This window comes from Melanotaenia boesemani, chromosome 18 (assembly GCF_017639745.1).
Source record: "Melanotaenia boesemani isolate fMelBoe1 chromosome 18, fMelBoe1.pri, whole genome shotgun sequence".
NCBI lineage: Eukaryota > Metazoa > Chordata > Actinopteri > Atheriniformes > Melanotaeniidae > Melanotaenia > Melanotaenia boesemani.
The window spans coordinates 23953672-23970966 of NC_055699.1; the positions used below are offsets into that span (position 1 = coordinate 23953672).

Sequence of the window (17295 nt, forward strand, 5' to 3'; positions counted from 1 at the left end):
GACTTAAATTTGAAATACAACTCCATTATTTTACCTGTTAAGCTTGAAGTGCAAAAAATATTAGGAAACACTGCTGGAAATTACATTTAGAAAAAAAAAATCCCTAAATTCAAGAAATAGTTTTACCTAAAAGCAAACACAACCTAATAGTTCAATTCCACTTCGATAGTTGTCTATTTTTGATAGTAAGCTCGTACTTATCAGTGACATTATGTGTTTAAAGTGGAATACTGCCAGATTATAAAACGCTGGTCACATGAGAGAGAATGAAAGAATAATCACAACAGTATAGAATCCATGAAAACTTCTCTGTTACTCTTGTATATTACCAAGTTCACTGATTTTGTTTATATCTTCTTGGAGCAGTTTCATACCTTCAGGGAGGTTTTGGCCTGCTGAGCTCTTAGTTCTTCCAAAATATAACAATGCTGAGACGACTACATGTTAGTCTAATAGTTGAAAATGATCTATAGCTTGTATGGCCAACAACAATTGATCGTATGACTTACAGGATGGGGGACCATAATCCATAAATGCCAAAGAAACTGGTTAAAAAACAATACCAGATCTTTATCCACTCCGACTTTTGTTTTCCACGGCAGAGCAAAGCTAAAGCACCAACAATAGCACCAAAACAAGCAGGAGAAGCTCAGGTTGTTCCACAGATTCAAGCTGCCGCCCTGAATCGGCAGCAAGATGTAGACATACATTTCTGAAACAGTGTACAGAGAATTATTTTCAGCCATGTGAACTGCAACCTGTAGCGCCAGCTACAGAACAAATCCTACTCCCTATCTCAGGCCTTGGACCAGAGTTTGTCATAGCCTATATCTGCAGGTTTTTGTTCCCTGCTCCAACACTCCTGATTCAGATCCAGACTTAATTATAGATCCAACAACTTCTTCGCAATGACCCATAAAGTCAGTCAGGTGTGTTGGAGCCCAGAAACAACAAAAAGGGATAACAGCCCTCCAGGACCAGAGTCTGAAACCTGTGCACTATCTATTCACTACTAACCAGGTGACAGAGACAAGTCTAATTAACATTTTGTACGAAAAGATGTTTTAAAAATAAAATTGCTTATTAAAATTTGCCTCAGATTTTACTCACAACTGGATGACAACAATTACTGGCTGCATACAAACATGATGGAGTTTGTTTAAGCATCAAATAACTTATCAGTAAACTCCTCAAGAACAGAAACACTTGATCAATATTTAGTGTCCTGAAATATTATCAATACAATTGATTTTTATTTGGCTCATGTGCTTGTGACCTATACTGCTACCAGACATGTTTCACTTGTTTTATCATATTTACAGTCTGATTGTAAAATTAGCAGATTTTTCAATAAAAACACAGTTAATTAAAGTAAGTTTAATTCTAAATAACTTTCCTTACAGTAAGCATTAGGAACTCACAACAAAGAACAGCGTGTGTGCAGAGAAGAAAAGAATAAATATTATAACAAATCCTAAGCTTAAGTCTTCAAAAGGCCATGAAGTGAGGTCATAAATACAATAACAAAAAACAGAAGAGAATTACTGACAGACCAGCACTCTGACAGCGAAGCATAATTACAAAAAGAAAAAAATAAATAAATTTGTTTGTGCTGTAGGACACCCAACAAAAAATTTGCACTCTATCCTCAGAGTGAAAAATAAAGCTTGTAACATGGGATGGATGATGATACTCTATGATGATACTCTAATCAAGTAGTTACCAAATCAAAGACCACCTGGAAAAAAAGTTCTGTTTTAAACCGAGGAATATTTAGAAAGTACTTGGGGGGGGGGGGTCAATCTAATGTCCTCGGTGAGCATTATATGTGACCACCAAACCCCCTCAGCCTCCAGATGCTACATATTCACCTGTTAACCCCAGTGAACACCTTATTACAGATTTACAAAAGTCCCGAGACTGCATTCTGCATGCCTTAAATGAAAGGAAAAATGTCCAGTAGTTCAGTCTGCCAATCTAGCTTGAAAGTGAATTAGACAGCAGCCAAAGTCTTTACTTGGCAGGTAAAGGACAGAGCTGCAAAGTTGGAACCAGCAAATTATTTAGTGTTGCTTTGGACACTGGTTGAACACTGGTCACTACTGAAAAATACCACAAAGTAACATGAATGAGACACATTTCCATGAACTGGTCTGAAATGAAAACCCTTGATGGTAGAGCAGTGGTTGCCAAACTTTCTGAGCCACAACCCCCAATATAACATACATTGGTGTCTGTGACCCCCCAAATGTTTAATACAGTACCTGTAATAACTTTGTTTCTGGACCCCCATGATAAAAAATTCTAAATATAAGGTTTTTAAAACTTAATCAGAAACTTCAGAAATAATAATAAAGTGGTCGTTGGTGGATTTGGTTAACCACTGTTACCAAGAACTTAGTGCCCAAAATCAACTTCTCTAGCCTAGATAATGTCAGATTTGGACTTTTAACATGACATGACTAATAACTTTTATGTGTTAAGGCATTAAAACTTTCATTTCACAGATTAATCTCTTGCATTAACACATTCATTTTATCAGCCCTAATAATGAACCCAAATGTATTTGATACCTAAAATTGCCTTGGGATACCCCATAGAGGCTGAGACCCCCAGTTTGGGTAAGGCTGCTGTAAAAAGTCACTGGAGGGAAAAGTATTGGCTACCGGTACTGGTTGCAATCCAATAAAAGAAGTAGTTGTCTGAACAGGAAACAAACCTGGAAGAAGAAAGAATAAATAACTGTTGACATCCCCAAGAAGAAAATGGAGAGAACTCACCTTGAGGCATTTCTTTCATCTCATGTCTGGGATATTATGTTATTACTGGCCAGTCAGTGACTTCATTGCTCGTTGACTTGGACCAGAAACAGCAGGTAAGTCATTTTAATCTTTGTCAGATCAGATTTAAACAGTTGTCTCTGTCAACTCAGATGTCTCAGATATCAAGTCTTCCTCGGAACAGGCAACTTTTACCATTTCCATTCACTTCTTCTTCACATTTTCTGGATGTGAATCAAAACCATAATTAGAAATCTAGATGTTGCTTAAAATGGTAAATTAGTTTTAAATTTAACCTACTAATTGGCTGACTAATTGTTACAGCATATGTGACCCTTATGTGTCATAATATGTGACCCTCACATAGATCACAGATGTCAGCATTTCTGATTTACTGTACCTGCATTATAATGAAGTCAGACTTAAATACAAATGTTTTCAAAACTGCTTCTCTTTTAAGACGTGCATGTAGAGAAATGTACACTGTCACCCTCTGTGGTTATAAATTCTGATAGGTCACAGATTTTGATGCAAAACTGGGAAAGGATGTCCTATATACCCCTCACTGGCACCTGAGGGGGGTTTCATTTTGATGTGCAGGTGCAGCTCAGTGAACAAATGATATTGGGGAAATCTGTAACACAAAGCAAATAACATCCTACTAATCCTACTATGAATGTTAACACTTGTTCTGTAATTTGTAATTTCTCGTACCTGCAATCCTATAAAATCCTCCTTGATGTCGTGGAGTCCTCTTTGGACAGGGAAGAAGACAGACACACATATTTACATAATTTAACTCACATCTGCATCAGTTTCATTTGCAATTTCAATGGATTCATAATCAGAGTACAACTACGTTTTCGGTTTATTATGTGGATTGTAATTGTGATGGTTTCAACTGAGTAGTGAGTGTTTTCTGAATCTGCATCTGTTCATCCTGGCTTGCTCTTGTTTTGGGTTTGATAAACCCATCTTAGTTATTTATCCTGGATATCTGAAACTTACTTTTGTACAACAGCCTCCAGGTCTCTTAACAAGCGTGTACTATTGTATTTGATCACGCGTCATCATTAACTATAATGTTTAGCAGCAGAGAAAGTTCAGAAACCCTCATCAGATGACGCAGGCTTACCAGAGTACTGCAATGAACCTTGTAGGATATGCCCTAATAGGTCTGGTATGAACACAGCTGACAGCAGCAAAAGTAAACAGTCCAACTCACAATGAACTTAAATGCTTTTAATCAGGATCATTGTTCTGTAACAAAAAAGCATAAAGACAGCCAGAAACTCAGATGCTGATCTGACAGGAAACTTATTCCTGCAGGTTTCTAAGATGCTGCTAATTAACTTGTTAAAAAAGAACAAAGATTTAAAGCTGAAACACAAACCCAGCTTTATTTGAGGTTCAGCTGTTCTGATAAGCATGGATCCACCTCATTCAGAATAGTGATCAGAGTGGAGCTGGGAGCAGACCCTTTTTTCCGCACCAGGTCGATCACATATCTGGCCTTGTCTAGCTTTTTTAAGGTTCTAGCATGCTCCTCTTCATGATCAGTTATCACCCCTCGTTCCAGCAGCTTGTCCAGCAGCTTCAGCAGGACCGGATCAGACACTCTGTCGTTAAACTCGGAGCGATGTTTTAACAGCTTTGCTTCTGGTGTGTCAGCCTGAGCCTCTCTGGTGGCACTCAGAGTCACTGCTGGCCCAGAATCTGCAGGATGAGGATGAGACAACAGCTGAATAAGGTACCTACAGATGCTGCTTTGCTTCAAGAGAAAAGTTTCAAACACAAACATAAAAAGTGAGAGCAGGACAGAAACGAGTTCCCATCAGATTTAACATTTTATTTGACTAAATCTGAGGTGATCTAAGGAGCAGCAAAGGACATCAGAGTCTGAAGGTAGTGAAATATATTTGGTGTATTAGATGGGAAGTGGGAACTCTGAGAAGATGTAGAAGAAGATGTAGAAGAAGAAAAAGAAGAAGAAGAAGAAGTAGAAGAAGAAGAAGAAGAAGAAGAAGAAGAAGAAGAAGAAGAAGAAGAAGAAGAAGAAGAAGAAGAAGAAGAAGAAGAAGAAGAAGAAGAAGAAGAAGAAGAAGAAGACAAACCCACCAGAAGTAACCAACTGCCTGAATTTATTCTTCATCTAACAAAACACTGAATGAATTATCTTTGAGTTTGATGTGGAAAACCAACATGGAGACTTTTTTGCCAAACTTATTTATTCTATTTTGTTCTATTCTACAGTCATTTAGCAGACGCTTTTATCCAAAGTGACTTACATTTGAGAGTAAGAACAACACAAGCATGAACTCAAGCAAGATGGGACGTCATAATTAAGTGATAGTCAGACCGCTTTTGAGTCCAGTTGGACCCAGGTGCTGTCATGTAGTGCTAGTATTTACAGTTAAAAATGATATGATACACTGACCACAGCATTAAAAAGCTTTTTTTTTTCTTTTTTTTTTTAAATTGATGCTAATGCTAATAATCCTAATGAGGTGTACATAAGAGAAAAAAAAACAAAGAAAGAAAGAAGAAGAAACATTAACAGAAAGAAGATTTTAAAAAGTCATATTTGGTAGGTCCTTGGTTGTGTGACTCTTAACATGTATTATTATTTGAGTGGGGCTTTACTGTTGGGGCCACAACTGAGTTAATTTAAGGTAAACAGGAGAAATATAAAATAAGGGAGATTTGTGTACTTCAGAAAGTGCACCCAAAATAAATCTGCCTCAAGTTGTTTTTCATCACATTAAAACATTAAATGAATGATTTTTGAGTTGTTGTGTTGTTAAAAACACCCTAGAGGTTATCTTTTTTTATTTATTTTTAAGTTTTGGGGTACCTTATTTACAGTTAAAGGTGATACAATGCTTTGTTCACAGCCTGAGTGGCCTCTCATTGTCTTTGATAAATTTTAAATCCAGGATGAAAATCGACTTCATACATAAAGATGAAAATCAGATTTCTGTTTGTTTCTTTTTAACTTTTCCCAGTTTAATATTTGGAATTTCCTGTTCTTAGGATGTTCTCTAAGCTCCTATGTGATGTTTCACTGTCTGAAGGACCAATAATAACATTGCTATGACTTCATTCTGTGGTTGTCTCTTGTCTCATGAGCGAGTTTCTGTCTCCATCTTGTGGCTGAAATACCGAACAACAATCTGTTCCCGATCCTGACTTCAGACCACATCAGCTTCTTGTTGTCAAACCCATCGAGTTCATACCCGTTTCAGACTAATTTGGGCCAGCTACATGAGCAGCTGAATCACATGAGCAGAATCTGGACCACTTTTAGTTCAGGTGTGGCACAAGCTGGATGGATGAAATGTCATGAAAATTTCCACAAGTTTGATTTGGGTCCCTTCTGGTGGATCTGTATCTGAGTTTAGGCAGCCACTTCACCCAGATCTCGGTCATTATTAGCTAAAAGTGGTTTATGAAAAACTACAGATGTGGGTCATATGTGGGCCAAATTATCTCCCCATGTTGCTCCAGACTCATAGCCATGTCTAAATTTAATATTATTCAGAGATGACCAGAGCATATCACCTGATGTGATGCAACATGAATGTCTGGCTGGAACAGACCTTCACTTTTTGAAGCAGAGGGTTGAAGTTGCGACACCAGGTCATTCCTGCTGATCTTCCTTAAGACACTCTGCATCACCTGCACAGCTCCATCAAGCATGTATTTCTGCACCAGCAGGTCCACGACTTCACTCCTGTTCGCCGGTGTGAGCTGGTTCGTTTTGATCGCTGGGATGCCGTTAAATGACTCTCTCTTGAGATACCACTTAAGCTTAGAGAATTCGTCATCTGCCAAATCCTCCAGGATGTTGATGAGGTCCATCTCCTCCATCTTGGTTTCCTGGTAAAACCAGCAAACAGTATGAGTCAGAAGAAACTTTTATTGACTGCTGGGGTGTTTTGATTGAATCTTAGCAATCTGACAGAAATCCACTTCAGCTTCAGCCGTTTATACCATACCAACTTTATTTAAAAAGCACTTTAAAAAGCCACAGCTAAAACAAAGTTCTGCACATAACAGAATGCTAAAATTCATGCACAACTATTAAAAAACAGATAAAAACAGACAGATGTATAAACATGACATAAAAACAGCAAAAATTTAACACAGTAGGACCAATAAAGGCAAGGCCCATTTATTTGTATAGCACATTTCATGTAAAAGACAATTCAAAGTGCTTTACATAAAACATTACAGCAGGGTGTAGAAAGCAATACATGTGCATTACAAAACAAAGATTAAAAGAAATAAAGTTAATTAAATAAAAACAAAGATAAAGCTCACGTAAAATAGATAAAATGCAAGAAATAAAGTTAAGATTCCAGCTTAAAAGAACAAGATGCAGGTCTGGACTTCTAAATAAAAACTATTGAAATGCAGTAGAGAACAGGTGGGTTTTTAACCTGGATTTAAATAAACTGAGTGTTTCAGCTCATGTGGAGCATAGAAGCTGAATGCAGCTTCTCCATGTCTGGTTCTGACTCTGGGAACTGATAAGAAACTGGATTTAGATGACCTGAGGGTTCTGGTAGGTCAAGAGGTCACAGATGTATTTTGGTCCTAAACCATTCAGAGTTTTATAGACCAGCAAAAGAACTATTATTTTCTGACGAACAGGCAGTTTAAATCTGCGCCTACGGCCTCTCCGACCACCACCGAACATTAATACACCAGCAATGCCAACACTGGAGGCAAAGAGTGTTAAGTGTCTTGCCCAAGGACACAACAGCAGATGACTGTGGGAGTAGGAATTGAAACTCCAGTCTTCCGATCATTGGACGACCTGCTCTACCACCTGAGCCACTGCTGCCCCTACCCTTGATATATTATTAAGGTGATAGTAGGCTGACTTTGTAATTCTCTTCACGTGTGTTTTTCAAAGTTTAGGTCTGAGTCCATCAATAAACCTAGATTTCTGGCCTGGTTGGTGGTTTTTAGGTGTATAGGGTGGATGTTAAAATCACTAACAATAAATACAATGTCAAAGTCTACACAGATTAAAGCCAGCAGTTCACTAAACTCATCATAAAATGCTGTGCTGCATCCTGGTGGGGGGTAAATATCTAGAAACATTGACCTGAGATTAGCTTTCAGCTGAAGAGCCACATATTCAAAAGAAGTCAAATTTCCAAAACATAACTGCTTATACTGAAATGATTAATTAAATAAGACTGCTACTCCTCCTCCTCTCTTGTTCAGTCTTACCTCACTGATAAAATTAAAGTTGAGAGGGGTTGATTCCATAAGAGCAGCTGCACTGTTATTTTGATTTAACCAAGTTTCTGTTAAAAACATAAAATCAAGGATGTGCTCAATGATAAAATGATTAATTAAAATGTTTTCCCTGCTAATAACCTAACATTTAATACAGCTAACTTGATGGGTTCAGAATTGTTTATCCTATGTTTGGGGTCACACTGTGGCTCACAGGGTATGTTTAACTTTTTAATAAGCAGCTCTCTCTGTTCTGACCGAGCTACATTCCTCCTTCTGTTACCAAACAGTACAGATATTTTTGAACCTTCTATTAAACAGGGATCCAGCTTGTCCTGGAAAAAATCATGACTGCCATTATTCACATAGCCTGGCCCCTCCACACATCATACTAATAATAATTAAAACAAATAAGATCAAATAAAGAACTAAGTCTTGCTAAGATTGAAAGCCAAAGAATAAAAATGTTTTTTAAGAGTAGTTTCAAATGTGCAAAGTCAATAATGTGCAAGGGCAGATTATTCCACAGTTGGGGAACAGTAATAAAGAAGACCCTGTCCCCTCTGAGCTTCCTCCTGGACCTGCCTGAGCAGCTGGTTAGTTGACCTGAGGGACCACAAAGGTGAGTAGGGATGAAGAAGCTCAGAGAGGTAAGGCAGGGCAAGATCATTTTGACGTTTAAAAGTAAGTTTAAAATAAACTCTAAAATGCACAGGCGTAGTGAGGTATCTAAGCATAGCATTTGTAGGATACACACTCAAGTTTTTACCATATTAGGTTCTCTGTCCTACAGACTGGATTGACACACGAACATGCATTCTATGCAAATGAGCATCCTATAGGCAAACTCTATGATTGGAGGACACAAGACTGAGGAATTTTCTTTGTTTAAACCCTATAAGACAGAACGACACATCAGGTCTTTAGGTCTTCGTTCTGGTTTTGGGACCTCCAGATTTTGCTGCAGAAATCTGTTTTGATGTCTGAACTTTTGTAATAAACTTCTTTTTATTATTCAAGTCAGCGTCCAGAGACCTTTTTGCCTTAAAGCCAATTTTTCCACATCTCCTGATCAAGATACATCAGTAGTAAAGCCAGGACAGGAATGATACGTTCTCTTTTATGAGTTCCAGTTAAAATTTGTACAGCAGCTTTCTGAACCCGAAGGACTCAATAACACCAACATTAAACTCAAAACCCAGATAATTAATGGTCAGTTTGTAGCCTTAGGGCCACAAGATTCATGTTATCATGTTCTCTTACACATTGTTTTCTACAAGTTTTACGACCCAGAAAAACACCCTCCTTTTTCCAACAGATGGCCAAAATGTTTATCTAAGCTGGGTTCTCAACATACACTTGCTATTCAAGTAATGAGGGATACTTGACTTGTGGGCAATAAAATGGATAAGAACCCAGACCTAAAAACTCAGACTTCTCTATCTTTAAAAAAAAAAAAAACTTTGAGTAAAAAACTTTGAGTTAGATCATTGTTTCCCTGATCTAACACACCTGAATAAAATCAAATAGATCCAACAGCTTCTTGTCAACTTCTTCGCAATAACCCATTAATTTCAGTCAGGTGTGTTGGATCATGGAAACAATGAAAACCTGCAGGATACCGGCCCCCGAGGACCGGAGTTTGACACCCCTGGATTAAACCTATATTCTTTGTATGTAAATTAATCTTACCTGTGCCAATATCTTAAGCTGTGATTGGACTAAACACGTAAAGCCCCGCCTTAGTCAGTAAATATTACCAGAAACTTAGAAGTTTTAGAGTAGAGTGGAGTAAGGAAAAAGAAAAGAATGAATCCATGGATTAACACTAGAAAGTTTGAACTTAGTTTGTCTTGTCCTTGTTCATTCGTTTATGTTTTGATCATTTTTGCTCAGTTACCCAGGACGGTTGCCACAGCAACCAAGATATACACTTTTTGTTATATCGAATGAGAGATTAAAACTTTGCTGAAATTTTAATCATAATTTTTCTCTTGGAAAGAACTTTTGGGAGCCAGTCCAAAGTTCCACTCTTAAGAGTCAATTTCAGCCGGAAGCATTTTGATCAATAACGCTTGGTTGTGAACACGGTAAATAAAAGGCTGTGATTATGATTTCCAAAACATCTGGAAACACCCATTGTCACACCAGCAACTGTCACCGTTGTGCCAGTGGAGCATTGAAGGCAACGAGGTTCACGTTGGACGCCGGACTGGGGAGGTCCAAGACGGGCTGCTTTCTCCCTTTTAATCGGAGGGGTTCAGGGAAAATTCACCTGGATACCTCTGCTGCCAGCGATTGCTTCCCGATCACCCGAAGACGAACCGAACCTCCATCTGGGTTAGCTGGTGTCTTCCTTAAACTCTAAATTAAATCTCCTTTTTTCCCAAAGTTCCATCAAGTTTAGTTCTTTAATTTAGTTGGTCACTCTTCAACAAATCCAAGATTAATCAAATTCTACTCCTTGTTTTAGTTAATTTTCCCCTATTCCAACCTTATGAAGTTCACAGATACTATTTTTCCTATAATCTCTATTTTGGTTTAATTTAATCATTATTCTGCTTTATTTCTGCTGTCTTTTAAGCTGATTCACCCTCCCGGCACACCTGTAGGCTGGCAGAGTCTCTAAAGCGATATCGATAATTTCATATTTTCTGCTACTTCCTACTGTTTGCTGTTAACTGATTATTGGTGGTTAATAAATTGCCTGCATTATTGTAATTCAGCATTGCTTCTGTGGTTATTGTGGCTTGAGTCATGGTCCCTTCAGATGTTGAATTTATGACTTTAGATATGAGACATAGATTGAATTAAAATCAGTATTTTCTTTAACAAAATACCCACTCACGGTTTTCTCTTCTGGGCTGTGAATTAATTAATCATAAATCTACGGAAGAGTGGTGTCCCAATCGAGGCAAATGAAGCTGATAAAGTTTCATAAATTTAATGTTAATTTCTAACATCAAGATTTTACATTAATATCGAGGTAGTCCACTACAAGTTTCAGATATTCTGTTAGGGGTCCCAAATCTCGAACCTTAGATATACAACTACATCTGAAAAAGTTGGGATGCTGTAACAACGTAAATAAAAATAGGATGTGATGATAGGTCAGTTGTCATGGTGCTTAGGCTAGGGGGTTGATATTTCCCAGCCGTCCCTGATGCGCTCCACCTGTACTGTGTCCTATATAAACCAGAGTTTTTCTGGTTCTCATGGTCAGATCGACTGTGTTAACTTCTGCACGTTTCTAGTCTTCTCTTCTGCCTGCAGACCTGATTCCTCCTATTTTTATGTCACTTCTCCAACATTTTGTTGCCCCACGAACTGTTTTCTGATGGATGAGTTCACATTTTTCATGAAATGGTAAAACGCTTCACTTTTAACATCTGATATTTTCTTTGTTGTACAGTTAATGAATAAATGTTTTATGATTTGTATGTCTCTCAAACTCCCTGATTTTCAGCACCTGAAATAAAACACATATGATCTCGTAAAAATCTAAATCTTAAACAGGGCAGTAAATAAGAAAATGTAGAGCAAATGTGAAACCATCAATCAAGAACTATTTCTCAGCGTTGTCTCCGGGCAAAATGCAGTCTAACGGGTTTAATGGCAGCTGTCAGGTCCAGATCTGAATAAATACCTGTTCACTTTCATTTGTCTTCTTATTACAAACAGTCTCCACTAGTACAATTTGTTTTTCTACAGTCGTGCTGTAGAAAACAACCACTGCTTAATGTCTGATGAGCAGAGTCTGAGCAATCATCTTCAGCTAAATTCAGATAACTGAAACTTTAATTATTGCACTGGACAAACTCATTCCTAACATTAAACAGAAACTGAGCCTCACGTCAGTCCAGTCTCAGAAACCAGGGTGAAATTGATAAACTGTCTTTAGAACTTTTTTGATTTGCAGAACATCTCATATTTCAGAACATCGGAGTAAACAAGTGAACTGGTTGTTCAACCAGAATCTCTTAATGGTCCCTTGCTTTAGGTCTCGCAGGGAATGATTTTTTCCAAGCAGGAGAACTCAGATTGTGGAATCTCTACGTCGTTTGGATAATTTTAAAAAGCAGCTAAAGAGCTGTTTATTCTAACAAGCTTTTAGTTACACTTGGGCTCCAATTTTACATTTCATACTTTCATTTCATGTATTTTATTTGGTTGTGAATTTTATCGACTTCTGATGTACTTTGTGATGACATACTGTGAAAGGTAGTAAATAAATAAACTTTACTTACTTAGAGCAGTTTGATCCCAATCTTTCTCCACAAATCTGACTGACAATGACAGAAAACCAGCAGCATTTGTGTCAGAACAATAAACATGACAGTGACTGACAATTATAATCTGAATATTGATTATAATCATTATTCTGTGTAATTGAAGCATATTAAGCAGATTTAAATGTGCATATTACACTTTTTTTCCCTTTGAATATAGAATAACTAAAAACTGTCAAATAATCTTTAAACTAATTCAGGGCATTCACTTTTTATTTATTTTTTTTTTTTTGGCTAAAATGGTTAAAAATGTATTAAATGCATGTTTTTATGTCCTGGAAATATGCCAGAGCTGAATTTGAGGAAGCAGATTCGAGAATTGTAAACTTGACAGAATCTAATGTGAAATTATGATGTACATTATTTAAAAGAAAAACAAAGCTAAAAGCTAATTGTACAAATAGAATTTGTAATCTATTAATTAGCTGATGAACTCACTGTGTGCGAAATGTCTTTCGGTGCTACTGCTCTGGTCGCTGCGATACTGAAGTGAACCACAGTGATGTAGTCAGACTGGTCTTCACAGTTCTACAGAAATTACCTGGAGTAGCTTGTCCACACCCTCGCTGCAAAATTAGTTATATCACTTTTGGAAATTACTCAAACAAACGGCACGAAACAAGCAGAGGCTTGTAACACAGCATTCCTCAGCAGGTCAGAAGCTTACACAGTCACCACTGAGGATGTAAGAATACGATCACAGCACTCTGACAAAAACACAACAGAAAAAAATGTTTTAACTCTGAAAACCTGTTTAATATTCTACCAGAAGATTTCTGAGTGTACTGCAGAGATACGGCTCATTCAGTTCCTGCAGGTCAACTGTTAACTAATATTAATGAAATATGATTTATTACATCAAACTATTCCTTTGTCTTCATTTCTGTAATTAATTTATTATCATTTATTGTCATCACGTTATTTTTAACCAGATTGTGTCCTGTATCTCAGATATAAACAAATAAAACTACCTTCTTCCACCTCTGTAATTTAGCAAAATTTTGGCAGATTTTTATCTCACAGCGATGCAGAAATATTCATCAATTTGTGTCACCTCCAGATTAAATTACTGCAGTTCTTTATTAGTCAGCTGTCCTAAAGCTCCTCAAAACAGCCTCTTGCAAGAGTTGTGATTGTCATCAGGAGAGAAGACATTTCCTCAATCCCAGTTTCTCTTCATTGGCTTCCAGGTTTGAATTTAAAGTTCTACAACTCATAAATAAAGCTCTTAATGATCTCACGCCACCTTACCTTAGAAAACTCCCAGTTCCATATTGTCCCAAGAGAAAACTCAGGTGTCTAGGAGTCGATGGGAAGGAAGCTCTTCTCCTGTGGAACCAGCTGCCAGTCAGTACTCGGGATGCAGACTCCACCTCTATTCTTTTGGATTAGGCCTAAAACTTAAAAAAGTGTCTATAGCTAGGCCTAGCTTGGGTCAGAGTATATATATATATATTTTGCAGCTTTTTGAGGCCAGTTCAGTTTCATTCTTTACCCTCTAACTTTTTAAATATGATTTTAATTATTTATATTGTGTTACTAAGTGTACTACATTTTCATTGTATTAATTAACTTTAAGCTGTTGTAATGTTTAATTGCATTTTAAAAAAAAAGTATTTTATTTTGTGAAGCATGTAGTGCTGGAAAGGTCCTGTTTAAATAAATAAAACTCAGAGTGCAAAGAAAAATCAGCAGGTTTAATTAATTAATTGCTTTCATAGCAGCAGCACAGACGCTACTTCACCTTCAGAAACTTTGTCTCCATGGAAACGCTTCAGTCTGCAGCTCAGTGAGGTCACAGACCTGACACGATGACATCACACTTCTCCGTGCTGCTAACGCTGTCTCTCTTAAATTATTACATTTCCCAAAGTCCCCATAGACACATACAGTAATATAGATTTATATATATAATCTGTTTAAGTCTTTCATTGGTCCAAACTGTGCGGAGTCCCGCCCCTTTGCAGTCGACTTACATCAGCAGGAACTATAAACACATTCAGTTGACAATAAAACCCTTTTTGTTGTTGTTTTTTTTTTTTTTTACATATTCCTAAAAATTTTACAGCAAAGTAACGAACACATTCGATTTGTTACGAAACGTCACAAACGACGTGGCTCTTCAGATTCATGACTAGCTCAATTAAAAAAAGACCTCTTTACCATTCAGAGACGGGCCAAGCACTCAGTGTTCCAGGTTTACAGGATCCGTTTCAGGTTCTGGTTGGATTTCATGGATATTTAAAAACCGTTTATCTAAACTGTAAATAAATTAACAAACATGAAGATGATGCGGTGGTGGAGTTTCACCAACAGGGGGCAGAAGAACAAGAACCAGAACCGTCCTCTGAGAGCTTCAGAGATGCTGTTTGGCTCTAGCAGATGTTGGTCACCTACAGGCTCCTCCCACCTCCACAGCAGCTGTCCAATCACAGCCCTCCAGCAGGCGGCTTCTCCTGTGTGGAGGTCGGTTCGACCCGGGTACAGCGAGCTGTTAGAGTCCAGAAAGAGGCAGCATGATGATGTCATGCTGCCTCTTCACCTCCTCCCTCTGCTCCACCCCCTATTACTTTCTCCTCTCCTTCTTCAGTCTCCTCATCTTCCTGTTCTACCACCTCTCCATCACCCTCCTCCTCCTCCTTACCTCCACTCGTCTCCTCCTCTTCTGCCTGTGTGTCCTCCCCTTTTTTCTCCTTCTCTGTTGTTTCTCCCTCTAACTCCCCCTCCTGTTCCCTCTCTGTCTTTTCACCATCTACCTCTTCCTTTGTCTCCTCCTCTGCCTCTTTCTGTGGCTCCTCCTCTTCACCTCCCTCCTCTCTCTGATCCTGTGTCTCCTCTTCTATTTCCTTCTCTGCCTCCTTTTCTATGTTCTCCCCTTCTGTCTCCTCTGTGACTTCCTTCTCCATAATTTCTCCCTCTGCCTCCTCCTGCTGGAAGAGGTCTGCAGTCTCAACATCTCGGGACCCCGTCTCTGTATCTGCTCCGGGCTCCTGGTCCTGGTCTGGATTAGGTTTACCATCAGTCTCTATCTCTGAACCAGGCTCCTGGTCCTGGTCCTGGTCTGGTTTAGGTTTACCATCAGTCTTTATCTCTGAATCAGGTTCCTGGTCCTGGTCCTGGTCTGGTTTAGGTTTACCATCAGTCTCTATCTCTGAATCAGGCTCCTGGTTTTGGTCTTGGTCCAACTCAGGTTTACTATCAGTCTCTGTTGCTGAACCAGGCTCCTGGTTCTGGTCCTGATCCAGTTCAGGTTTACCATCAGTCTCTGTCTCTGAGCCAGGCTCCTGGTTCTGGTCTTGGTCTGGTTCAGGTTTACCATCAGTCTCTTTTTCTGAACCAGGTTCCTGTTCCTGGTCCAGTCCAGTTTGACATGTGGTTTCTGGCTCAGGTAAGTCGATGGCTGTGGGCTGACAGGGGATGGACTCCTTCCTCCCCAGACCTGCGAACACAGAGAGACAGATGAACGTCCGGCTCAGTGCCGGCTGCCGGAGTCCAGCCACTGTTGTCCTCCTTGTTTCCACTTGGAGCAGCTGAAACTGTGAAACCTGAAACTTATTGACGAGGACGGCTGCTGACTCACCTTCTACTGATGACTCCACAGTTATGTAGAAAATATTTTCTTTTCTTTAGCTTTTAATGTTTATAATTTCTGCTGTCCTCATGGTTCATCCCAGACATGATTGTGTATATAATTACATGAAAACACTAGCTGGGTAATGCTGTAAATACTGCTGTCTGTTGGACAGGACACCATAAGAGGTTTTAAATCTGGAGTTTTCTAGCTCATGAGAATAGATTTTGCTGCAGCTTTGTAACTGAGCTGCTCTGTAAAGGTCAGGCTGACAGGCAGCACGTTCAGTCAGAAATAAAATTGTTTATTCGACCTTCCGGAATTTACTGCGTCTTTAAATAGACTGATGACCTCACACACTTTTCCTCGTAGATCCAAAGTGACTTCTTCTTAAGTCTCAGGGTTAAAATACTTAGTAATGTTCTGAGTAAAAGTAAAGCACTCAGTTAGTGGCGTGTGTACCTGCGGGGGTCAGAACGAGCGCCTGCAGGATGTCAGACAGCGAGACGATGCCAACGATATGAGACTCCTCGTCAACGACAACCAGCCTGTGGACCTGAACACACATTTTCATATCAGTCAGAAATGTGTTATTACACTCCTGAAGCAACATGCACATAGATGCACAACTAGTGTGGTTGTACAGCAGGAAGCTGCATGTCAGAGGTTCAACACCTCTATTTAAATGACGCAAAGCATCCCCACTGTGTGATTATGGGATGGACGAACAACCATACAAACAAACTGTAAGTGATAACTCATCAGCAGAACCGTCATCAGCTCTTTGGTGCTTATTAGAGATGAAACTAAAGAAGTGACAACAAATGATGTGTCTTTATGATGGGCTGCTAGTAACAAAGAGCCAAAGGTCTAAATTTAGAACACATTCTTTGCTAAGTCTGTTATGTGCTGACAACACGAGCTCATTCCTCGATTTAGGAGCCTTTTTATGCTTGAATGATTCATAGGTCAATGTTAACTGACTGAAAATGGTCAGGTACAAGGACTGGACTGAAAATGAGGGAAAAGGCAAAAAATGTCCAAATATTTAAAAAGCCTTGGGAAAGGTGAAGAACTATTCAAACGACCGCAAAGAACCACTTTAAAAGATTACAACAAAGCCAGAAAGAAGACATGAGGACTGGATCAGGACTCTGAATATTGAGCAAAACTTTTTCTTTAGAAGTTGTGTTATGGTGAAGTTGTCCTGTCAGCTTGATGGTTTCACCTGACTGTGTTTCCAGCTCTCAGATTATCTAATTCATAATTTCCCCTCAGAGGATTGACAAAGAATTTCCACTTAACCTAATTTCATTCATTCATTTCATTTTCTCATGTCAGATGGAAAAACTTCACCCCGTTGATGACTCGATATTGCATAAATGTGTGAATGCTCAATAAG

At 38.6% G+C, this 17295-nt stretch overlaps 2 protein-coding genes across 7 annotated transcripts in view; both read right to left on the minus strand.

Moving 5' to 3' along the window:
• LOC121628724 (NACHT, LRR and PYD domains-containing protein 12-like) overlaps nucleotides 1-17295 on the minus strand; it is a 2607341-nt gene that overhangs the window by 2468200 nt on the left and 121846 nt on the right. The gene's annotated exons all lie outside the window — the stretch shown is intronic.
• LOC121628737 (5'-AMP-activated protein kinase subunit gamma-2-like) overlaps nucleotides 14324-17295 on the minus strand; it is a 43074-nt gene continuing 40102 nt past the window's right edge. For all 4 annotated transcript variants that reach the window (XM_041968039.1, XM_041968040.1, XM_041968037.1 and 1 more), the window contains 2 exons: nucleotides 16356-16449; nucleotides 14324-15761 (listed from right to left, as the gene is read on the minus strand). In XM_041968039.1, the coding sequence (XP_041823973.1) occupies nucleotides 14848-15761; nucleotides 16356-16449 (1008 nt within the window). In that variant the 3' untranslated portion in view covers nucleotides 14324-14847. The remainder of the gene's footprint in view (nucleotides 15762-16355; nucleotides 16450-17295) is intronic.